General features: G+C 39.0%; 1 protein-coding gene across 1 annotated transcript in view; it reads right to left on the minus strand.

Moving 5' to 3' along the window:
• Positions 1-9,501: 9,501 nt before the first annotated feature.
• THEMIS (thymocyte selection associated) overlaps positions 9,502-25,707 on the minus strand; it is a 71,425-nt gene continuing 55,219 nt past the window's right edge. The window contains exons 5-6 of the mRNA XM_041423952.1: positions 19,395-19,545; positions 9,502-9,650 (exon numbers count right to left, since the gene is read on the minus strand). Of these exons, the coding sequence (XP_041279886.1) occupies positions 9,502-9,650; positions 19,395-19,545 (300 nt within the window). The remainder of the gene's footprint in view (positions 9,651-19,394; positions 19,546-25,707) is intronic.

The following is a 25,707-nucleotide window of genomic DNA, read 5'->3' on the forward strand; positions in this document are numbered from 1 at the left end:
AAACTTACATCGCAGAAATACATAAGGGCTAACGTCTCCACCTATTCTTCCATAAGGGGAATAGCAACCTTGTCCTTCTCTAGGAAAGGTGCCTGTGCCTTCACAGAACGGCAGACAGGTGTCAGCAGGCACTTCTTTAACTTTCTTAGGCATCAAGACATGGAGCTTACAGGGCAAACACCCAAGACAGTCATTAGCAAAAATGTGAAAAACCTCTTTTTTTCTTTCAGGTAGGAATTGGACTTCTAGGTTTTCCCTTCCCTGTGAACCTAATCTGTGGAGAATTGGGCGTTCCTTTCCAGCCTACTCTCTCTAATGAATAATAAAGTGCACTTTTTTCTGATGGGAAAATCACACCTGGCAAGTGTGGAGGGAAGAGCATTCTTGCCCAAGGCGGCCTCTAATGTGGCAGATAGGAGGCTTTGCAGGGAAGCAGAAGATGTAGATTTGGATTCTGACAGATAGAAACAAAACTAATCCCATCTAAGTATTCTAGCTGTTGTGCACAGCATTAAAAACCCTCTGCATTTCTCAAACCCAAATTGTTCAGTTACTTTCTCTGACCAAGGCATTTTATCTGCCTCTCTCAGCAGGGTTTGGAGGCTGTGCACCTTCAGTTCCTGCTACCAAAGGCAGTGAGATTCAAGATGATGGGGACCTCTTACAACATTTCCGTCGCCTTAACCTCAGTGACCTCAGGAGAAGCACATTTCCTCTCTGGTTTTGATATAATTTAAAAACATGAATATGTTTGTAGATCTGAGTCTAAGCTTACTATGGATTTAATTTTCTTTTTTACAATGAGACACAATGGCCATGAGGTGTTTTAAGAACAATGTGCATGGCACAAACTGCTGCAGGCAGGGGCTGTCAAGGATCCCTAGGAGGGTGTAGAGGAGCCTGGGGCTGCAAACCTGCCTAACTGCACCAGCTGGAAAGGGCTGCTCAGTTGGGAATCACTGGCAAAGGCTCAAAATGGGGTTCAGAAGATGAGGAATGGAGGCAGAATCATGTAAAGATTTGTTAGAAGACATTTATACCTACTTAAAACATGGGTAGAAAAAACATGATAATGTAAAAATTATTTTTAACTGATTAATGCCTAATCAAATTCTCCAACACAGAAAGAGCAATAAAACAAAATCCTTAATGTCTCTCACTTCCTTCTGCAAACAGTTTGCAGCTGTGGGAAAATTTGCATGAACTGTTTTTGTGTGTGTTTGCAGGAAGGGCTGCAGCAGGTAAGGTGGACAGATAGTGGCAGTATAAACCAGGCTTCTGGACAAGTAAAGTAATTTCAGAATGAAAGGCTCTTTTTACCTCTCCTTTTGTGTGTCATTAGATCCCAACATACTAACAGATGTGATCACTGAACCTAAGAGAGCAGGCAACTGAAATAAGAGGGAAAAAGGAAAAGAGTCTTTTGCTGACAAGGTAGCTGCAGTGCCCCGTGTGGGGCAATCCTGAGCCCCACTCAGATCCTTCCTCTGCACCATGAGAACCAGAGGAATTACAGAAGGGTGGTGTATTTAGAAGAAAGGAAGATCATAACATCTGAGGCTGCCTTGGGAAGAGGTACTGCTTTCTGTGGCTGGCCTGAGCCTCTGGTTGCCAGCACTGCTGCATCCAGAGTCTCAGGGATAGTGTCACAGAGACATGGGGATAAGGCACGTGGATGTACTGGCATTTCTTAGATCCTGGTGGAATCAACCCCTTGACACAACATGACAATGTTCCCACATACGCCTCAATGTTAACAAATATGAGGGATTTAAAGTTGCATGAGAAAATTAAAAGGGTCAGACCGAGCTATCCATCCTGGTACCCCCACTCTGGATGGAGCTGGCAGCAGTAGACTGGGGCAAGAGCAGCAAACGCAAGGCAAAGGCAGGGTAATCTCTCCTCTCGGCCTGCCAGCAGCTGGCAGTCTGCACTTACATCAAACCCACATGGTTTATCAGTCCCAGAGAAAAAGAGTTGTGAAAGGTTATCTTAGAAAATACAAAAACCCAAGAAAAGATACAGAGTAAGTTTATCAAAGAGATGTATTATTGCAAAGCACAAGAACACTCCCAGCACACAGATACATTAAGAAAACAAAGGAGGAAAACTAAAAATCAAACAAACAGCAAAACCTGACAATAATACATGAAGTAGAAGCAAGAGAACATTCTCTTCGGAGAGTATCAGTTTTAACATGGTGTCAGGAAGTTGAAGGTTTACATGGCAAAAGTGCACCAAAGACTAAAAATGTAAGGAAAACACCTGGAAATTCTTAGAAGGGGTAGGAAAGGTATCATATATGTTAAGTGAATAAACAGTGACTTCTTATTGGGAGCATTGTGGTAGATAAGTGTTCCTGTGACAGGTGTCATTTAAACAAAAGAGTTTTGGAGTTTAAAGAATGTAGGGGGAAGATTCTTCTTATCTTCCCAGACACAAAGGCTGGATATGTAAAAAAATGTGCATGTTGATCATCCAAACAGAAAATTCTGTCTCACTAAGGGCTTATGCACACATGGAGTGCTGTGGAAACAGCTGCTTCTGATCAGGTCCTCAGTGAGAACTCACTGGAAATACTTCTTAGCATTAAAAGAGATAAGCCTTTAAGCTAACAAGTCTGTGCAAAAGCTTATGCCAATCTTTTGCAAAGCAAATATCTTATTATTTAAATACACTTGTATTCTCTTCAGGCATAGCAATTGTGGTCTGTGTTCAACTAAAAATGGCTTTCCATTCCTGAATGCAGTCTTCTTGAGCATTAATGTCTGAGAGTGATAACCATGTCCCTCAAGGATTGCCATGACATTATAGCTTTGTCAAACATGTATTAGCAAACAGTATGAAATCACCGTGGCCATCTGTACACTGTAAGGGAACCACAATACTTATTAAGTCTTTAATATTGAACACAAGCCTTTTATTAGGATCTTTTTTCATGTCTCCTTCCTCCCCTCTGCTTTCCCCAGCAAGATGGGATGTTCTTTCTTCACAGCACGAGACAGCACCATGTTCTCTCTTTCATCCAGAACTGAATGCAAATGGCATTGTCCCATTGTCATGTAAACTGACCAGCCAGGATAGCTCCCATTTCTGTCATAGGACATGGTGTTGGCTCACATGCCTGAGGAAAAGATGTGGGAGACATCTCTGCTACTTATATGCTTACAGAGTTCATTAAACTGCCACCTTTACTCAGAAAAATGAAACTCATTTGATTCTGTGCAGCTGAATATACAAGACAGAATTTCCATCACATGACAAGGGTGACAGAACCAGGCTCCTTATGTGAGAGGATCTATGCAAAGAAGAGAAATTGCTTCTTTGGAAGCATTTCGAAGGGAAGAATTTACAGAAAGGGTTGGTAAGCCTTTGGGTTTTTTCACTAGCTCCCAAATACTGATGTAGGATATCTGAAAGAATCTTAGGTTTGTTGGGAAAGTAACTGCATCCCACTTTGCTCACACCCATCCTAACACTTACAGCAATTAGACGACACTTTGTTGTTTCTAGGCTATCTCAGCCTCTCCTTGTATGTCAGACTCTCCATGTCCTCAACCATCCTCATGGGCTTTTGTAGGACTCACTGCAGTATATCTGCATGTTTCTTGCACCAGGGACCCCAGAGCTGACATACTAGTCCAGATGTGGCTTCATCAGTGCTGAGCAGAGAGAAGAATGACCTCCCTCTGCCTGCTGGCACATCCTGCCACCACAGCCCAGAAGGCTGTTGACTTTCCTCTCTTCCTTTCTTCTGTAGAAACCTGGTACTTTACTGAAGGAAATCATGGTAGTAACATATCATACCTTTCAGAAATCCAGCAGATGACAACATCGCATTCAGTAGTAAAGTAAAAAAAAGTCAGTAGAATACAAAAAAATTATTTTATTCAGATACCAGGCTGCCGAAACAAATGGGACGGTTTTGAGCTGCTAAAGTAGACATATAGATTTTTAAAATGCTTAATATGTACTTAAAATACCCACAAGTGATGTGACAGCCACTTTTGTACACACCTGCAAACTGTATTAACCAGTGATATGCAAAACATTGTATGCTACATATGCATGGAATCAAAGTACTCTAAGCGATATTCTTAGTACTTAAATTGTAACTGATTTTAATGAGGATGAACATTTATATTGAATAAATTAACGTGAGACAATATTAAGATATCCTAAATTAATTTGCATTGGTGAAAATTAATCATTCAGTAGAATTTTAATAGACAAGTCTGAAGACACTTTACTGTCTGCTTGAAAATACTTTTGCTTTAAAGTATACTAAGGCATTTTTGGAGTTTTTGCTTTTTAACTCCTCAATAGAACTAAAAATAAGGTATGTCCAGGCTTTCTAAACACATTCCATTTCTCCACCCTGTTGATTTCTGGATATGCCACTCTGCTCAATCTGCTGTTGACTCGGGAAACCCCTGGCACATCAACTGTGTATTTATATATTAGTTCTTGATAGTTTTCCCTGAAATTCAAATCACTGCCAGAGGGTTATGGACCTATCCTAGTTGCATAGGGATGGCATGGACATAAATTCTTCAGCTCTAGCTTCTGTCTACCATTTGTGGCTGTATTTTCAGGAAATTGCTGAATATAATGGCTTTAGTGTGATTCTGGATATTAGTGGTACAAGGGGATATGAAGATGGCAATGCTACATAATTTAGGTACTCCCAGACTTTGTGAGAGGACTGGCTTTGCTTTCCAGGGCAGATTACATGTTGTGCAATGGTACTAACTGTGCTTTGTTCATCATGTGAAAAAGTGGCAGAATCTGGTCATTTCCAGTTTTGAGCCTTAACCTGAAGCACGTAAAACTGGCTAAAGAAATGAATGTTCACCTTAGATAATCCTTTACTACCGTTTCCTCCTCAAAAAAAAACCAAAAAAAACCAAAACCAAAACCCAAAGGAAGCAACCATGCAGCTGTTTCAGTAAGGGATGTTTCTTTTGCATATGCCCTACAGAGGTTCAGGAAATAACTGGAATTTCAGGCGCAATAAGAATGAAGGATTTGGCTTGGCATCATTCTCTGAATTCACTAATAAATATGTACAGAAGAGCTTTGTCCCTTCAAAGGGTCATGAGACATTAGCTGGTTTGACTTCTTATTTAGGACAAGTAAGCAGTTTAGTTTCGCAGGGGATTATTATAGCTAAATTACAGCCTTGTATGCTCTCCTTGAGTCAAGAAGGACACTTTCATGAGCAGCTTTTTCTTACAGCTGTGGTCAATCTTGATGTGCGAAGGACATAGCTTCCTACTTGTTTCCAGTTAATTTCAGAATTATTTTCCTTCAGATGTCTCTGAAAACAAACAAAACATAATGACAGGGTGAAACAGGAAATTTTATATTTGGATTTAAAAATTGCACAGGGAGCACAGGTGAATGAGCTCTTGAGACAAATTAATGGCTGTGAGCTGGGGCTTGTCTGTACCACGAAATGGTTTGTCAGTACAATTACACAGCAATCCAAAGACTACAACAAAAATAAAGCGAATATATGACTCCAACACAGCTATGCCAGCAACTTTGCTTAAGTATGTGAAAATCTTACCAGTAAATTTTTCTTTTACTGGTATAGCTGGTGCAGTTTAGGGAAATATTTAACCTTCACAGGATGAAAGACCTCATTTAGTCAGTATCCATAAAAAATCTTTCCTGGTGTATCTCCACTGTGATTACATGGTGTCCCCTGTGTCATATTCTGGTCTGGCAGACATAGTAGAAGAGATACCTTCCTCTTGGGGACAGGCTTTCCTAAGGATGTGCCCTGTGACTGATGCAACAGAGCTGCAGGCCTGGAGGGAAGTTAATTAATAATTTAATTAATATTTAGCGGCAGTATGCCAGTGTGCCAGATTTCACCAGTAGGCTGTGTTCCCAGCTCTGCCAACTATAAAAACATGCTTGAATATGCACTGTGGGGGAATGGTAGGGCTTGTTTGAGAAGGAAGAATGTCTAGAACATCTAGATCATCATGGTAGTCTTCCCTGCCCTAAGGCTCTCTGAACCTTCAGCTGCTTTGAGACAGATCCTTTGAAGTCCTGCCTGAGTCAAAGCTAAGACTTGCAGCTCTTAGAGCAACACACTACTTGTTTGCCCCCTCTTGACTCTTTCTTCTCTCTGTAATCACCATTGATTGCAACCTGGAAAAAAGCTTCACTTCTCATATTAGAGAAAAATGAAAAGAGCAGGCAGCTGAAAAATTATCTTGCCATGAAAATTAGCAAGGTAGATGATGCCCGCAAATCTGCATTGGGAGTTACTTAGGAAGGGGACTTTCAAAACTGCTGAGAACACACAACTACAGTCATGGATTTGGGTTCCTCACTCCAGTATATCCAAGGTTACAAAACCTGCAAAATCTGCCTCAACCATAGAAAAGCCCAGAGGCTTTTCTATGAAAGAAACAGCTTGCTCAGAGGGTCAGTGGTATGACAGCTCCAGAGAAATGTCCTAGAAAAACAGTAAAAAAGGATTAATCAAGATGCACTGGAGTCAGAAAGGGTGATTTTCATTTGTAGCACTGTCTTTAGATTTCAAATATGAGGTAACTTGCATCTCAGCACAACTGAGGTAAAAAATAAAGAAAAAAATTGCACCTTAATCTGTTTCATACAATTAGTTTTAAAAAAATTGGTACAAATTGAAAATAAAGAAAACTATTTTTTCAAACAAAACCACCTCAGATGTTGAGTTCATGAGAACAGGAAAACACAGCTGTGTAGCTTTTTCATTCCTTACTGCATTTCCCTTTCTTTTCTACTTTTCCTTTTTTTGGTGCCCTATTTAATAAGCACAGGAGCTTAGTTAACTGAGACCATTCCTTTTCTGGCACTTGTGTGCAGTTCAAGTCCAGAAAGCAACCTCCCGAAACAGCCTGGCACCAGCACTCATTTTCAGCTCTCCAGATGTCTGGACCACAAGGTTTCTGTCCTTTTCCAGCCTTGCAGCTAGCAGCACTGGAGACAGATTCTGCCTTTTGCTGGTTTTACTGATGAATTTTTTATGGTTGTTGCTGTTCCTGTTCCTGAATGCCTCCATCTCATTTTTGGTGTCAGGGACATAAGAGGAGACATTACAGCAGCACCAGAGTTACTCTAATTCAATGGTTGCAATGGACTTTCAATCTTCCCATTTTCTCACACCAGAAAAGCCACTGTTGATATTTGTAATACCGTCCAAAAGACTGTCAAGCTGAGAGCTTTCCTCCTTAAAAAAAGAAGAAACAACTCATGGCATTAAGAAGAGAAACTTGTCATGCTGAAAAGAAAGCCACACATTTTAAATGCTTCGGGGTGGTGTGTTTTTTTTCTTTTTTACTTTCTCTTGAATATTTTATGAAAGGTTAAAATATGTTAATGATAGTTGTTGCTATAGCAAACTCAGGCATCTGTAATGAAGTCTCTTTCTTAATTGTTTGTTGTTCTGGAGTGATGAGGTCATGTTAACATCATTGACCCTCTGGGCACATTTATTCTATCAAAATTAACATAGCAATGACCTGAGACAACTCTCTGTTCTTTTTATCTCCTGATTAGGATGAGGACTAACCTTTTACTAGAATCACCTGGCATACTTCAGCCCTGATCATGGAAAGATTTTGAGAGGGTCACTGGTGAAACACTGCAAATACTATATACTGATTTTTTTTAATGTAGACCTAACTGCTGAGGCTTACTTCTGTATTTCATCAAAACTATTTTTCCTCCTAACAATTCTGTTTAAAAGTATTTTAGATCAATTGACTTAATTTTGATAAATCATATATACCAAATAACTAAAAGTAGATATTAATAAATGGCATAAATATCCTGAGGAAAGGAGGCACCATAGGTAGGAAATGGTTAACTGATTAATTCTTCAAGAACTATGATGATTAGATATTAGGTATTTGACACTTTTTATAGAAAGAGACAACATATTTTGGTGCATTATTATCCTGTATATAAGCCTAAATCAGCCAATTTGGTTATTTTATCTGTCTACATATTTTTTAAGACTTTTGCTTGTATTAAAGATTAATTGCATATGCCCTCGTCAAATCCTTATTTCCCAAAATGCTCACAAGTGCAAGTGTGGAATCTTGATAGAAACTTATTATGCTAGAAAAAAGCCATAGCACAGATTTCTAATGGCTGGGGGAGAGCAGCAGGCTGGAGAAGCCACATGCTCCTTGGCTGCCTAATGATTTCAGAGAGTGGGTATATCTGGCAGCCATTAAGGACAAAATTTTTTGGGATTGCTTTATAAACCAAAGATTATCGAAAGAGAGTGATCTCCCTCAAGGCAGCAAAGGTCCTTTTCTTTCATGTTTTGCTAGTAACCTCAAAGAGGACAATTAATAAAGTGAAACATTGCTTCCATTAACAGGAATTTAAAGGGCAGGTGGGTAAAGACTTTGAAGAGCTGATGCCACAACAGTAAGTGGTATAAACAGATGTGAATCCTCTAGGCTGGTGTTGCTTCTTGAAAGTATGCTTTCCCCTTAATGCCTATGGTCAGAAGGGATATTTTAGTCAGAAGAGAACTTAATTCTCTTTTTCTCAACTTCTTTACATGATAGAACCTCAACAGCACATGGACTGAGGAAGAAATGTGTTATGTGAAATGTCCTACTAAGTTCATTTTTAGTCTTTTCTGTACCTTTGGAGTCTCTCCATCTGTGAGTAGAGGGAGACATGGCCACACACTGCCCTGGATATTCTGAGGGTGTTGAGCACTGCAGAAAAAACCCACCTTACTTCATATTCACTATGTTGCTTAATTTAAACACAATATGAATGTTGCACATAATTTAAAAATAAATACACAGTACATTTTGAAATTAAATACTTCATATTAAATCTCTGAAACACAATATTTCAAGTTTTTCCTGAGTTTTCAAGGGTTTGTTGCAAAAGAAGCAATTCAGCCAAACCAAGTGAAATTCATAGAAGGTTCAACTATGAGTGAAAAGAACTGTGACCACAGTTTCACTCATATTTAGAAAAATTCTCATCTGTGTTTAGCTGGAAATGACACCTAGAGATTTTTAGAAATAAAGGCCCTCTTCACTGGCACTTAAAGTCACTGCAGACTGCCAGAGCAGAACCTTGCAGTTTAATGAAAGCACAGATAATGCCTGAAAGCTATTAAAGCATCAAAACAGTCATGGACAACAAGGCATCCACTTCCAGAAAGAGGGAAAGGGCTGCTTTCAGAGCACTATGATGTCAGAGCAAATTGGCACAAACCAGAAAAAAGGCCTTCTATCCCCAGAACAATGATAGGCACTCCTTTAACAAAGGTGACATGGCTAAGAGGTCACAGGTGACAGCTCAGAGGAGCCTTTTCTGCCTTACTCACAGGACATTTGCAGCAACAGCGGAAGTTCCCAGGGGAAACCTCTCTTGTTTTGGGAAGTGAAAGTTACCAGCCAGGTTACTGAAAAATCACTCTGCCTGCACTTGTTTGCATCCACAAGTGATCCCAGCTTACACTCACCTTCTTCCTTTGGAGGGTGTATGGTCATTCCTAATGCTGGTGCCATGAAATACTTTTCTTATGTTTTCAATTATGTCTTCATCAATATAGCTGTAGTCATGCTCTTCTTCCTCTTCCTCTTCTGCCTCATAGTTTCTTGCTAGGCCTGAAAAATCAGCAAAAAATAACTCTAAGGAAACGGAAGATTCTGCCCTTGGCCTGGAGAAGAAAAATTGTATAAATCAAAAAGACAACCATAAAAGCAGAGAAAACAATGTTCTCTTCACTTTCATATTTTTCAGAGATCCTAAATGATTTGCTCAACTTCCTGAACAGTATCTGTAACAGAACAAGAATGAAAATGAGCTGAGCACTTTACAAGTGTCTTCATTCAAAAATTCCTATTTCAGTTTTTGCATAGGCTTGTACCTCTAAGTTGACCATTCCCTGCGATCTATCCATAAATAACTTTAAAGTTTTTTGAGAAGTTTAGCTGGTGTAATCACTAACAGCATGAAAACAGGCAGATAAAATTATCTCACCATTTTCTTCAAGAGAAGAGCAGTCCACCTGCCATGAGTTGCATGTACCATCCTTACCACAGATGCACTCCCATGCTTTTGTGTTTCACTGCCTGACAAGAGGAGCCCTGCAGCTAGGGAACCACAGTGTTACCTCGGGGTTTCCTAGAGCCAGAACCCCCCAGCTGCTTCTTATTTAGAAGGTGATATAACAGAGACACGGAGTTGAGAATGGCATGAGGTTAAAATGACAGGTTTTGGAGTGCATTTCTTTACATCCACCTAGACTGGCCTGAAGCATCACTGAGGACAAACCTTTCAGAAAACAGGAATGTTTTCCCACAAGAGCAGAGATCCTCTTAGTGGCTCCAGCACTGTGGCAGGCTCTACTCTGCATCTGGGTACTGTAACAACTTTACTTGACAGGTCACAGTTCTGGCTGCTGCCAGGAAGCCCCAGGGTCTCGTCCTGTGCTTGAGAGGTCCACCACTCCCCTGAGGCTAGAGGAGGCTCTTCAGGACATGTGGGACCACTGAACTCACGGAACTAAACTCCATAAGGATCAGTCCATGAGTGCCCATTTCACCCCTCAGAGCCACCCCATCCCTTACACCAGCCTGTGGTGGCAACAGGACGAACTAGAGCTGAGATGATGGTGCTGATATCATCACAGATCCCCTGCAAGACAAATCATCCTTAGAGTTTACCAAGAAGTCTCATAGGTCAGGGAGCTGAGAGGATACTGTATTTTTAAAGCCAAAACATTCACTTGAAGTTGCAAACCAGTGGGCAACACTGTTGTGGGTACAGCTGTTCCTGGCTGATTAATATTCTAGGGCACAACCTGAAAGAACTTACCATAGTGTACTATCTGACCTCCCAGCAAGCCATGTTTGTCAAACAGGTTCTTCTTTATGAAACCAAACTTCTCAATTAAGAATCCTCCCAGTCTTACACTTGTAACCACCGTGTGTCCCTTCAACAGGAGAATAACTCTATAATTTGCCAGCAGTCTCCAAATCCCACTTGTGTTCCTTCTGAGACTCTCCATGACTGAGAGAGTCAGTCAGTCTGACTGAGACTGAAAACTGGGTAATAGTAATTTCTTTCTGAAGGTGTGATTCTTTCCTTTATAGGTTTTCAAAGGCTGGAAATAAGTACGAGGTTAATCAAGTATCTGTCTGGCTATACCTGTGCAGACTTTATCACGGACTTATATAGCATGAGTCCCCCACTGCTGAACTAGCAAAGTATTTCCAGATCTAGGCATCAAAAGGAAAAAGAATCCCAAAGCAAAACCCCAAACATATGATTAGAAATGCATGGAATACCTCACATGTGGCCACTTGTTAATAAACATTTCCTGGTTTGTAGTTCATTTGCAATTTGGCTGTGCTTGATATCAGTAAAAGCAAACTAATGAATAAAACAGGCACTGAAAGAATAAGTTAATCCCTGTGGTTCAGCGAGGGAAATGTTGTTTGTGCACTTAGACTTGCTAATACAGATATAAGGTACAGATTGCTCATAGATGGCATAGCCAGGCTTTCTTCTTTCCCAAACACATGTAAACAAATTGATACACTCCTAAGCAAGAGAGCTCAAGGAGAAAGAACGTTGATGTCATCAGGCCAGACTAAATCACAGCTGTCCCCAGTCCCAAGCCTGTTCAGAGTTCCTTTTGAAATGTATATATTTACACTTCAATAAAGCATTAAGCAATTAATGAGACAAGCTGAACAGTCCAAGGGGGATTCTGAACACTGAAATCAATGCAATTTTCTTCCCTGTTTGAAAAATAAAAATCTATTAGCCTCAACACTGAATTATTGAATCAGATAGGCCACCTCAGTTTGCCGAGAAAACAAGGCTTATGTCATCGTGCTGTCCATCCATCCATCAATCTCCTCAGTACTTTTACAAGTTTATTTCTGCCAATTTCAGTCAGATTTGAAAAGGGGACAGAAGTCTCACAGTGGTTACTAAAGCTAGAGTTGAATTAGTTCCTCTACTGAAAGAGAAGTGTGCAGAACACAGCTGTTATCCACTCCATTTGGCAGCAGACAGCAGGATAAATCAGTCTGTGCATATTGGTTGGCCACTCAACACACACATAGCTCCAGACCTGCTCTTTTTCTTTTGATAGGAACACTGCAAGGAGAGTTTTGGTTATTATCAGGAAAGACAGAGAGGAGCAGTAGGGGACAACAGTCCTGAATACTTATTAAATAAAATTTCATTAATTCTGCTTTTCCTGGAACAATTTGTATAATTATATTTGCCTTTATAGTGGAAGGCTAGTGCTCTGCAGACTAAAAATTTCCATTAATTTCACTCGTGTCTTTGAGTGAGGAGGATGTATTGTTTTTTTCTCGGAATATGCTTGCTGTTTTTCACAAATTTCAAGGTCAGAAATACTTGTCATAAGTCTCCATTTTGCCCTTCTTCAAAAGGTAGGCAACAGAAGTGACCCAATTCATCAAGACCCTTGCTTGAAAGAAACAAGAGTTAGAGACCCCAACTCATGTACATGTACAACTCTGCACGCCTGAATGCTTCTAGCTGTGTGACCGTAACATAGTTTTAGAGCTCTGGTAAATATTTCAGATCAGTTTTAACTCTGCATAAATTAACACCCAATCACACAGCATTTATTGTTTATTTATACCTAACTTGAAAAAACCAGTTGTGAAATATTCTACATAATAATGTTATGAACTCAACATGGTAGAACCACATCCTTATTTCTGCACATCACTTAAGTGAAACTGCACAGAACGAAAGGTATATGCATAAACCAAGCATTTTTATGAGCAGCAGCATTTTATTTGCTGTGAGCCTGGTTCTGATGCTCCTCAGTGCTAATGAGAACTAATTCCTTAGGGAGTGCTGCTGAAAACCGATCAGTGATAGAAGAATCAGAGCCCATAAAACTAATGGACTGTTCCTTGAGCTGATATCCATCAACCATTACTTCATGTGATGATGTAGCATATCTTTAAAAACTGTTATGTGCCACAATCAAAATATTTCACATAAACTGTAGGGTTGCATTTAATGTATGGGTAATATTTATCTTCCTCTGGAATCTCCTAAACTAATGTTTGGAAAAGATTAGTCTGAATTTCTTTAAAAGACTCTTAAATTTCCTGAAATAGAAAACTGTACACTTTTCACTGTCCTTTTATTTTAAAATGTTTTTCTTTGTCAGTTTTTTTTTCTGGTCTGTTTTGTTGATTTTACTGAACTTTTTGAGATCTAGTTTCCACTGTTTCACTACTGCCTTATAAAAAATAAATCCCCAGTGTAACAACAGCTCTTGCAGATGAGAAATGGTTGCCACAAGTTTTAAACAGTCTCATATTTCTTGTCTCATCATAAGTTCCTGCAAGAGGATGCAGAGTGGGGCTCAGGGCACCATTGGAGACGTTCAAGTGCTGCTCTGCACAGGACTGGGGGAGCAGAGCCAGCAGCACTGCCAGAGAGTGACATGAAGATGAAGTACCCTTTGGTTTAACTACATATAACGCTGTCATACCTCCTCCTTGGAACCACCTAAACTCCTGCCTGAAATCTCTGAATATTATCACAATTAAATAAGTCACATCTAATAAACCAGTGAAATTAGAAGGATTCAGAGCCTGTGCTTTCTTCTCCCTGATGTAAAACAAGTTAGAGTTTGGTTGAGAGTAAAGCTGATTGAACATATTTCAATATCATTTACTAAAGTGTAGTCACATCCTATAAAATGATATGATCTCCATATTTTCAGTAATTTTCTTGCCTTTTTTTAAACTTACCTCAGAAGAAGTGTCAGCTAAGGATAAATTTTGTATTTACAGATGAAAATTACAAGACCATGGGAGCCAAAGAATCTGATATCAATTTTTCCCTAATCAAAGGCCGAGCTGAGTGGGGAAGCTGGAGGGAGTTGTCACACATACATACAGGAAAGAATTCCTAATTCAGATTGCTTATTCCCATATACTTAGTTTAGAACACTAATACAAAATCCCTGTGATGTCATCAAAAAAAAGAGCAGCTTTTATTTTTTTTTCAAAATAATTCAGAATTCTACATTTTGCTTTAAGTTTTTGGGGTTTTTACTTTTTGTTCATTTTAATATTTGTTTTAGAGCACAGTGTCATAGTCAAATGCATTGTCTTAACTAAAGGGACAGCAAGTTACAGGAGCAGAAATTTCTTAAACCACCTTTGAAAATTTAGTAGACACGTGTGCATCCTAAAACACAAACGGAAGGCACAATCCTCTTTTTCTTTCCCCAGCCCACTAGCCTCCTAAATCAAGCACCTAAAGACAGAATATATAAATACTTTCTCTAAAATATCCTGACATCAATGAACAAAATCAACATAAACACTGTTTTGTTGCAGACTGTAACTATTCCAGAAACCTATGCCAGGAACAAGAAGATTATGTAATGTTATAGAAACTCCACTTGGAATAAATTTGAAAGATAAAGAAAAACTAATACAGCAGATTTCTGATGAGAGTTATTATCCTGCAGATATTGCTACCATTTTTAATTAATTCAAACTCAGTCAAATATAAGAAAATAAGATAATATCTTTAGTGGCCCATTCAGGTTTAATTGCAACAGAGGAAGAAGGTTCTATTTCTTAGAATCAAGGATAATAAATCCTATCTTTATTCACATGAGCTCTGTAAAGAAAGACAGTAGAGGCTTTAAAATGGAGGAAAAAAACATGTTTTTCTTTTTGGAACTATCTGGCCTTTGGTAAGAAATAGAAGTTGTTTCTGTAACTAGGGGGGATTTTGAGAGTACAGATTCAACATCCTTATTAGGAATTTGAAACAGGTTGGTGTTTTGGAGGGTGGCTTAACATTCATCAGTAGAAGTTTAAAGATTAGTCAGTGAATGGTGCATTTCCTCCCACTCAAAACCTACAGGAGTGTGTCTGTGTTATTAGTCTTGACATATTTTCTAATCCATTATCTCTTGAATTAGCAGAGCAGAGTACACCCTCTGGAACAGACAAGCTTGATGCACGCAGCATTGGACTCATGGGGATGCCTTGGCTGGTCAGGAAGAACTGTTCCATAATCTAATCCGCCCTCCTGTATAATTCTGCAATTATCTTTTAATCAAGCCAAATAATTTTGGACTATACTAACATAGAACTTCCAGAAAAAACTTTAGCTTTGATTTGGGTATGTCAGCATACAATCCGTCACTGTTCTTTGGACTGGGTTACATCTGCCTATCTCAAACTCACACTATACTCTAATTTGGACAGAGTAGGTAAAGGGATAAAGGGATATACTCCAAGGCAATTAAATAAGAAACAATTTCCTAGTCTTGCAAAAGAAGTATCATTATGATACTACTCAATGATTTTCAGTGTGTATACTAAGAGAGTACTAGGAGTTTGCTTGGAATCCTCAGTAACAAAAGCTATCTTTTATCTGTGTTCTGTGGATAGCCTAAGCCCAAAGACTGAATAAGATGAACTTCAAACGAACTAATTGCAATTTTCATGGGAAATGAAGCAGGAGACCTGTGACTGATGGGCTTTTGAATCAGATACATGGCTAAGAACTCAGATGCATGGGAAGAGTTGGTGCTGTGAATGTTTGCAGTACCAGAGTCATGCAAGCCTTCAGCAGTCCTAACACTCTTTTCTCTAATACTCTTGGTCATACACCCAAATCTACCTGCAAAGCTCAGGTCTCCAGCCATAAACTCGTGGAAATATATCAGAAAAATAAGCTTGACTGATAGCTAAAGTTTAAAAAAAATATGTCTGCTAGAAGCAGGAGGAGTTAAGTCATCAGTCTACTATGACTACTGATATATGGGCCTCAACCAGAAGAAAAGTAAATTCTGCTTTCTCAGAAGGGATATCACAGCAAATATTAGGATCTTGATGGAATGAGGGCCAAGGGAAATAGATCAAGAACAATTAAGAAAAGTTATTTTCAAACCCGAAAAAGGCCCTAGAAAAAGCATTCTTCTCAATTAGATTTTTTCAGAATAAAAAGCAAATGAAGAATTGGCTAAGAAAAGCAGACCTGTGCTAGAAACTGAAAAATCACAATAAAAATCAAGTGCTTTTTGAGATTGTTAAAAAGAGTTATCAATGACATATAAATAAGGCTTAATGGGGTGGACAAAAGACTAATGCTATTATCTCTGGATGAATAAAGAGAGAGAAGGTGGACAGATTTCAAGCAGGGCAGATGGGACAGTCAGCGATATTGCATCATTTCACCATGGTACTGAAACATGTTCAGCAAAAGGTCCAAACCTGGAACTGTTACAAAATGTCCAAGTCTGTTTACTGGTGTCCAGAACCATGAACTGCATGAGCTAACAAGCAGCATGAAGGAAAAAGAAGAAATCTTGCTGGTCCCATGGGTGTCAGAGGCAGGTCTCTGCCTGAAGAGCCCCCTGAGAGTTTCTGGGTCAGGACTTAATGGAGAGACCAATATGAGTGATGCTGTGGGTGCCTGCTACAGACACAGTGATTCATTAACAGAGCAGTCAATGGGAACGAGCTTTCCTTAGCAGGTTTGCAATGGGAGGAGCAGCTGAGATGGTTGTCCTGCCATCCAAAGGGACCTGAACAGGTTGGAGAACTGGGCAGAGAGGACTTTCATGAAGTTCAGTGAAGGAAAATGCAAGGCCTGGGGAGGAATGGCTGGAAAACAGCTTTTCCAAGGAAAACATTGGGGTCCTCAAGATAAGCTGACCATGCACCAGCAATGTATCCTTGTGGCAAAGTGGTCCAACACCTTCTGGGCTGCATTAGGCAAAGTGGTGCCAGCAGAGATCCTTTTCCCCTTGATCAACACTGGTGAAAGCATACCTAGAGTGTTGGGTCCAGATCTGGGCTCCTAATTCAAGAGGGACATGGATGTTCTGGAGCAAGTCCAGCAGAGGGTCATGAAGGTGATCTAGTGCCTGAAGCACCTGAAATAGAAGGGGAGGCTGAGAGGGCTGAGGCTGTTCAGCTTGGTGAAGAGAAGGCTCAGGCATGATCTTATCATTGGGCATCAGTATCTGGTGGGAAAATAGGAAGAAGATGGAGGCAGACACTTCTCAATGGTGCCCAGTTACAAAAGAAACACAAGCAGAAACAAATATCTTCACAGTAGAAAAATGGAAAGACCAAGTGACCTCCCAGTCCTGTTATTGAGCTGAAGCTTTAGTAACAGTGGCTCCATACTGCTTTTCTCAGCCAGTGGAGCTCAGCTTAGAAACTGCTGTACAGTTCCTGTAACAGGCACAGGAACTGACTCTATGACTTCACTTTTGCACAAACTGAGAAGCTGCATTCTGAAAAATATTCGAAAACTTTTGACCATAAAAGCACTTTGAGACTTCAGCCTGTGTCATGTTTCTTGTCTGTGAGGAGTCTAGGCCAATAAAGTTAAGCAGCTACTCAAGCACTGACTTTTGTGCTTGTGAATAAGCCAGTGCTCAGCATAAATTTTAGATCTGTCTTCTTTCTCAAAGAGGCATTGGTTATATTTTCTTCAGGTGTGTTCCCTCTGTTTTCCATGTCTGCCTCACCCCACAGAGACTAACCCAGGCAATTAATCCCTGTAGCATGGACAATGGTTTTCAAAGTCAAGCCCCAGTGATTTACAGGAAGTGCCCTTAACAAAAAATGAGTACCAGGTTAACCTATGTTGGTATTCCTTCTTTTTTTTTTTTTTTTGGTGGGGTTTAAACTGAGGATACTGTCCTTTGTACCTGCTGACATTTAAACTTCACCATTTACCTATATAAAATCTAATCAAATCATTAAACAGTGAAAAAACAGAGCCTGAAAAGAGATTTTTCAAAGCCACAAAATAACAAATCTGGAATTTTATTTCAAAGCTGCCAGATACCAAGATATCACGCTGGTTTTGGCTGGGGCAGAATTAATTTTATTCACAATGACTAGTACAGGGTGGTTTTGTGCTGAACACAGGGTTGATGATATGGAGATTTATTTTTTTTTAATGTTCAAGGGCTTTTTTTATGAGCAGGGCTTGCACAGAGCCAAGGGCTTTTCTGCTTCTCATACTGCCATGGCTGGCGAGGGAAGTTGGAGTTTGCAACAGGTGACCCAAACTGACCAAAGGGATAGGAGGAGGAAGGGGGATGTTTGGAATGATCGAGTTTGTCTTCCCAAATCACTGTTACACAAGATGAGGCCCTGCTGTCCTGGAGATGGCTGAACACCTGCCTGCCCATGGGAACCATGAATTCCTTCTTTTCCTTTTGTTTACGTGAGTGGTTTTTGCTTTCCCTGTCGTTATCTCAACCCACAGGTTTTCTGGCTTTTTCCCTTCTAATACTCCCCTCCATCTTGCTGGTGGGGGAGTGAACAAGCAGCTGTGTGAGGCTTGGTTGCTGACAGGGATTAAATCACATCACTTTCAATAGTCAGTCCACAAATAATCAATTTCCACAGCAATAAGGATTAGTGAATATTCAACATGACACTGTAATTCTTCTCCAGAAAAGTGGTTTATGTAGCTTTTAGAAGTTTCAATGGACATACTTTCAAATAGACAATTCTTTTAAAGAGTCTAACACAATGAATGACAAGAAAAAAAAGGAGAATTTTTATAAGAAGTTCTTCTATTGACATCAATTATCAGTTAACAAATGCTGTGAGGATGAATATTCGTGCTTTAGTCTTTGAAATGTTCCAGTGTTGTAATAAATGTGATTTTTTCATATTTCAAATATAACCTGTGACCAAGAGATTAATGAAATATTTTTTTATATTAATTGCAAAGTTGAAATATGTAAAATAAATTTGGATTTGTCCTCTTATGGTCTAGCTTTTCAACTTCAGTATAGTTCATTTCTGAAACAGGAAAAACTTGAAAATAGAAAAATTAGCCATCTATCAAAATTATGGGAAATGCAAACAAATAGAGAAAAATGTTAAAATAATTATTGGTCAAGTAATTTGCTCAGTATTATTTTGTTCTTCAAAATACAAAAATATGAGTTGAAGGCATCTCCATATCTTTAATGTAAATGGCTTTCTCATCTTATAACATTTTGGGATAGGTATTTTTTAAATAACAGATTATGTGTAAGCGTCACTGTAAAGCAAAAGGACAGCAAATGTTTTCCAATCGTCTGTTCCTAAAAGCCACTGAATATTCATGCTGCAGTGTCAGACAGAGTTTAATACCATGCTGCTGCTGAGAGCTTGGATGAATTTGCCTTATGGCATTTATGGAGGAAAACCAGAAAAGTTCCCTTTTCCTCCCTCTTTGACTAAGCCACAGATTCCAAGTGAAATCACACAAGATACTCCTGTATGACAAATTTTCATTAGGGCTGGGGTTAAGCTTTGTTATATTAATAGCTCAAGCCATAAAGCTTAACTGACCTTTAGTCACAGTGGTTTCCACTAGTGCAGCTTTCCCAGTCATGTCCTTATTCTCACAATGCACCAAATCATTTTGACAGCTAACTTGCAATTCCAAAACAGCAGCATCTCGATCTGAGCATGATTTCTTGGTGGTGTCTACGTAGAAATTCTGAAATTAGATAGAATAGCACATTAACTTTCCATGTAAATTGTTATTCCAAACTGATGTGACAAGCAAGAGCAATATTCTTTGGGTTATTTCTGTGAGTTTTAACTACAGATTTTTCTGTTTGTCAAAGTCATCAATGACATTTACCACAGAGCTTGTCTTTCAGGCATGTACATCACAAAACAACATGACCAGGAGGCACTCTAGGTGAAGACATTACCTCTAAAACACATCTGCAGTCTTTCTTTTCTCTTTTATTTTGGCTATATGGTGTCACACAAGAAAAAGGAGAATTATGTATCTCTTTTGGTTGATTCAGATTACTTTCTGATTAACTATTTTTATTGTATCTATTGTCATTTAATGTGTTCTGTTACATATTACATCACAAACTCATATAAAGTCTGACATTTCAATTACATTTACCCAGTAGCATTCACAGCATAGTATAGTTAGATGATGGGAACATACAATTATGGCATTATTAATTATAGTTTTATTACATTGGGAAAAGTAAGTTAGATGGCTGCAATATCTGCATCCCTTGAAATTCAAGCTTCATACACACCTTTCCATAATTATGTTGTTTTATTTTTATTTTTGAGGTATTTATGTCATAAATGGTTTCAGTCAAATACATATTTTTAGCTATGTAAGTAACAGTCAATTAAAAGTGTCAAAAATATATCTTTGGTGAAGCTCTATAGTAGCTGCAGTGTAGGTACAGACCAATTGCAATCATTATACCAGAGTCTATATTTTAGGAAATAATCAGTATGGATTTTCCATTCAAAATCAAATGCAGATTTTTTCCTTAGCAATGACAAAGCCCATCCTATTCAGAGAGAAAAGGTCAAGTTGGTAAATCTGACAGCAGCTACACAATAAGAGGATCTGATCTTTTCAGAATCAACCCACAATTTGCGAAGGCGCAACACAACCCCACATTTTACAAAAATTTGCCCTTTTTGGAAAAAGATATCAGCTAGCAATGAAAGAAGTCACTGGTAATCAAAATAGAAAATTTGGAAGAGTATATTAAGCAAAACAGATGAGGATGAAATCTATAAAACATAGGCATGATTTTGCCCAGTGGGTGGGTCACAACACTGCAGAAGTGGAAGACTCTTATTTTTCAAATAGAGGAATCTCTGTTACTTTTCTCCTTTTCTTAAACAAAACCCCACAGGATCTATCTACAGGAGTCAGCTGAGTTACAGTATTCAATGCATGTTTGTGCTCTACAGGTTGTACAAGGTTGAGGAGCGCTCGCCTTGGTCGCAAAAGAACCTCTGAGGCCCAGCAAAGCTGTAAGCAGTGATGTAATTCACACAATAGTCAGGGTTTTGTGAAAGAGAAATTCAACTAAGAAATACTTTGCCAAGAGGACAGAAATGTCAGAAGAAATTCTTCACAGCTGAGAGCTTAACTTTCTTTCACCAGGAGGGCATGACCTTTCTTTCATCTCCTTTTCTTGACCTTCAGCACCTAAACAGGCCTGTATACCCCACCTGTTTGTTGCCAGACTGTCCCAATTATATGAACACTCATTTTATAAGCAGTTATTGAGAAATGTCCACCTTCTTCTTGGGGAAAATAAATGCATAAATAACCATGTTTCAGAGCCGCCACTGAACGAGTCCCATCCTTGGTATCAGTTGTTGGGGTACCAGTTGTTGATTTCTCTGGGTCTGGATTGAAGGCACTCGAGACGACAGTTCATGTTGAGACTGTGAGCTCGGCAGCTTTTCATTAGAAGGCGCAAAATGGCTAGCTATCTCTTGTCTTTTAAGACTAAACTATTAAATTAAGAACTGACACCTAGATTATTTTCCCTTTTAACCCAATAACTGATCCCTGTTAGCTCGCAACGAGCACTTTTCTGCCCAATTACAAAATCCCACCCAAACCCATGAAGAAGAAGGAAGAAGAAGCATGAAGAAGAAACTCAGGATGACACCCTGTACCCTCCATCTTGCTTCCATCCACAACATACTAAAAATCCCAAAACCTAAATTTCTCACCAAGTGATACACCTTCACTACTCTCTATAATCTATTTCACACTTTTGTAGATTCTAGTCTGTCTTGAAGTTTAGGAAACTTTCTCCATGAATGAGGGTCAAAGTCAGTGCTCCCCTGGTCATCAGGACACCTCAGAGCAGGCAGAGAAATATTCCCAGTGCTCTGGGTTTCCACAAGTCATATCTCTTTATCACAAATTAAAGGTCTTGGGAAGGTTAGGGTAACTATTATTCATAGGCAGATTATTCCTGTGTTCCAGTTGTTTGGCATGCTTAGCACACAGAAAGTTTTCGTTTAATGGTCAGCTTTCAGGGAAAGATGGAGCCTTAATTTAAACTGTAGACATAAAAAAAAAAAAAAAAAAAAAAAAAAAGTTTTTTTTTTTTTTTTTTTAAGTGTGAATTCTCTTATTTTCTAATCAGCTCCTTATTTACCCTATTAATACTAGCAATAAATGTGATGTATGAGTATGTTGAGTTTATTTATTTTGCATTGCCTTAACTAATTAAACACAGGCCTTGGTATCAAAATAGAAAGATACCCTCATTAAGAAAAATGTATCTGGAATTTGTGCTAATCTTATAATTCATCAGCAAAACCACATGCTGTGAAAAATTGTTACCTGGGGCACCTTGTAAACAAATTAAAATATGCAAAACTCAAACATTTAAAAACAAATAGGATTACAGAAAATGAACTGTCACATCACTTTATGCTGAAATCTGATAGCATTTTAGCATCCTTAATAGCACTATAAAAAGTAATTATACTAGAGACCAACAAAGATAAGTTTCTTTTTTATAACTATGTAACAGAGAAGCCTTACAGTTGTCTTTCAAATACTTGGCAAACTTAACAGCACAGAATTTCTACCTAGGCAGAGTCATTGTTCCACTAATTTAAAGAAGTCAGGGTATCAGCCATGATTTTCAATAGCTACTGCCAGAAAAAAAACATTAATTCAATTAAAAACTCATAATCTGAGCTGCAGTCATTTGTTATAAAAGACTACTCATGAGGAAATCCAAATCTCTGCATTTGGAAAATAAAACCAGCATCTACAGGTGCATAAACTAAAAATTTTACAGAAATTACTAAGAATTTCCCATTACATCCTCAGGTTTTCTTGTGGTCCAGGAACAAAGGAGTCAAAGCACAAATCTGTAAAGGTAAATGAGTCTAAATATGAACAGTCCTTCTGTGGAAACACGAGGTGTTACATTGAAAAGGATAAACACAAAAAAACTGTGAGAGCTAAGGTGAGAACTAAAAGACTGGAGATGCATCACTTTAGTAAGAACAGAAGTGTCAGAATTCAGCAGAAGCCGTAAATGAGTGCAGTGTTTGTCAAAGGTTCACAAACTGAAAACACTGCAGAGACAAACTGAGTTTCAGAGTGAGGGGTTTGAATTAATTTCCCTTTCTCCCTCCATCACCTGAAGAGTTTAATGCACTGCATCTGTGTGTGTGTGTGTACATGAACTCTCTTCTGCAAGCAAGGTTTCCCTCTGCTTGTCTGCTCCAAAAGCTGTGAAATCTGACAATAGTTCTTATCAGTGGCACTGGTCAAATAGTAATGTTTTCCCTATCTACAGCCACAGTTGCACAAAACCTGTCCCCAAAATGCTGATTATCCCTTACAATATAAGTGTCTGCTCTCATCCTCCTCTCACAGGTCCAAGCTGTGTTCTCCTCCAAAAATTTGGGCTAGCAACAATTGTATCCATATGAATATGTTTTCATTACTGTGTCAAATTGTTTTTTAAACTCATTTACTTTTCTGTTATCAGTGTGATGTGGCAATGAGTTCCAGAGTTTATTTCTGCTCTGAAATTAACTTTGAGTTGCAAGGTTTCTTTTTACTTCCCTAACTCTTAATTTCATTACTTTTCTCCCATCATTCAGATTTTTACTCTTTTCCTTGAGTCGCCTTCTTTAGGTAGCAAAGTTTCTGGTCTTTAATCTTTCCCCTTCCAGGAGTCCAGTTATAACTCAGGATGCACAGACGTTGGAAATTCCTGCTCCTTTGCAAGATGCAACCTAAAAATACTGAAGGCAATCCCTATCCCACACATGCTTCAGACAGCAGTATTTGGCCACAAATACTCAATCAGCCCATAAAATAGCACAGAAGTTCTTACAAAAAAACACCCCAAAACGCCAACCAACCAACCAACCAACCAACCAACCAACCAAAAAAAACCTACCAAAAATCCCCCGAAAACCAGCAATAAAAAACCACAAAACAAACAAACAAACAAACAACTCCCATCCTCCTCCATCTCTGGGGGTGTCCACCAAAATTATTGTAACCACTGAGATAAAACAGAAGAAAGAAAAGCTCTTAGAGCAAGTAAGAAAAAAGTCTTTTAAATCTAGTTGCAAAAAACCAAAATAATTTTTGTTCATAATGCATATTATTGTTTGGTTGCTTTTTTTTTTTTTTTTACCTCAACATCCTCTAGAACATTCAGAGTAAAGAAGGAAACATTTGTTTAAAGTACAGAAAAATTTGGAAGCAAATATGAAACCAACAGCTGTCATAACCTCTGAAAATGTGGTGAGAGATATAGTGCCATAATCCAATCTGACAAAACTGTGCTTTTCCAGGCTGAAAGTCAAGCTGTTACATGATTACAAATGACTCCAGTGAAGAGGAGTACTCATTGCTGGAGCAATCAGTGCAGGACATGGCACTACACCTTTGGAGTACATTATTATAAGTCACCCATGCTGGTAGATACAGAACATAAACCTTTTACTGCAATCTTTAAAAACAACTTGGAGTGGCAGTATTTACAGCCATCAGAAACCCAAGCCAAATCTCCAGATACATATTTATTGCTTTGGCATAAACTGCATGGATATATTTATCTCTAAAATGCTTAATTGCTGCATGCACCTTTCCACCAGAAGAAAAATATGTATGCATAGAATGAAAATGTGATGAATGATTTCACTGTCCAAACACAGACAAAAAGGAAAATTTATCCCCACAAGCTGCAAATGACATTTCTGTAAGAGGGTCACACAGCACTGTATTCACCACGAAACCCAAACCAGGCTGGATGAAGTTTTAGTTTTAAATATTTTGCAGAGTATTTCAAGGAAATTGTGAGAGAGGGTGGTAGAGAGAGACATATCAGTATTCATAGCTGCTGATTTATAAAGAAGATTTCATAAGCTTCAGAACCTACAGAATTACAACTTACCTATATAATTTTGCTCCCACAGTCATTTTATCTGCATGACTTTCTGCAGAGACAGTTTGGAGCTACAGTGGGTTAGAAAATAATCACAGATCGTGTTTCCCATGAAGTATCAGCCAGAGTAAATGCCATCACATTCAGAGCCTTAGACCATCCTGAGACACAGATCTGAATTACTTTTGGGTTGGAAGTGCATATGTTGGAGCACATTCTGGAGTAACTACATTGGTCAGATTTACACCATGCTCATCATCAGGTGATCCCCCCTCTATGCCACTCTGATGGAACCCCACCCAGAGTACTGCACCTAACTCTGGGGCACCCAACATAAGAAGAACATTGGTCTGCTGGAGAGGGTCCAGAGGAGGGCCACAAACATGATCTGGAGCACATTTCCTATGAAAACAGGCTGAGAGAACCGGAGTTGTTCAGCCTGAAGAAGAGAAGGCTCTGGGGACACCTTCTGGCAGTTTTCCAGTACCTAAAGGGAACTTACAGTAAAGAAGAAGAAGGGCTCTTTATCAGGTAGCATAGTGATAGGACAAGGGGAGTCGTTTTAAGCTGAAAATCAGTAGGTTTAGATTAGATTTTAGGAAGAAATTATTTTCTGTGAGGGTGTGTGGTACTGGCACAAGTTGCCCAGGGAAATTGTGGGTGCTCCATCCCTGGAAGGGTTCAAGGCTAGGTTGGGGTTTTGAACAATCTGATCCAACATAAGGTGTCCCAGCCAATAGCAGGGTGTTGGAACTAGGTGATCTTCAAGGCCCCTTCCAACCTAAACTATTCTATGATTTTATGATAATATATTTCACCTACTGTCTGACTAAAAATCTGAATGGGTGCTCTTACCTAACAGATGGGAAACACAAATTTGAATAATAGGAACACACATATGGGAACTGCTGACATGTCTCAAAATCTCTATTATT

The sequence above is a fragment of the Onychostruthus taczanowskii genome, unplaced genomic scaffold (assembly GCF_017590055.1).
Source record: "Onychostruthus taczanowskii isolate IOZ18803 unplaced genomic scaffold, ASM1759005v1 scaffold8, whole genome shotgun sequence".
NCBI lineage: Eukaryota > Metazoa > Chordata > Aves > Passeriformes > Passeridae > Onychostruthus > Onychostruthus taczanowskii.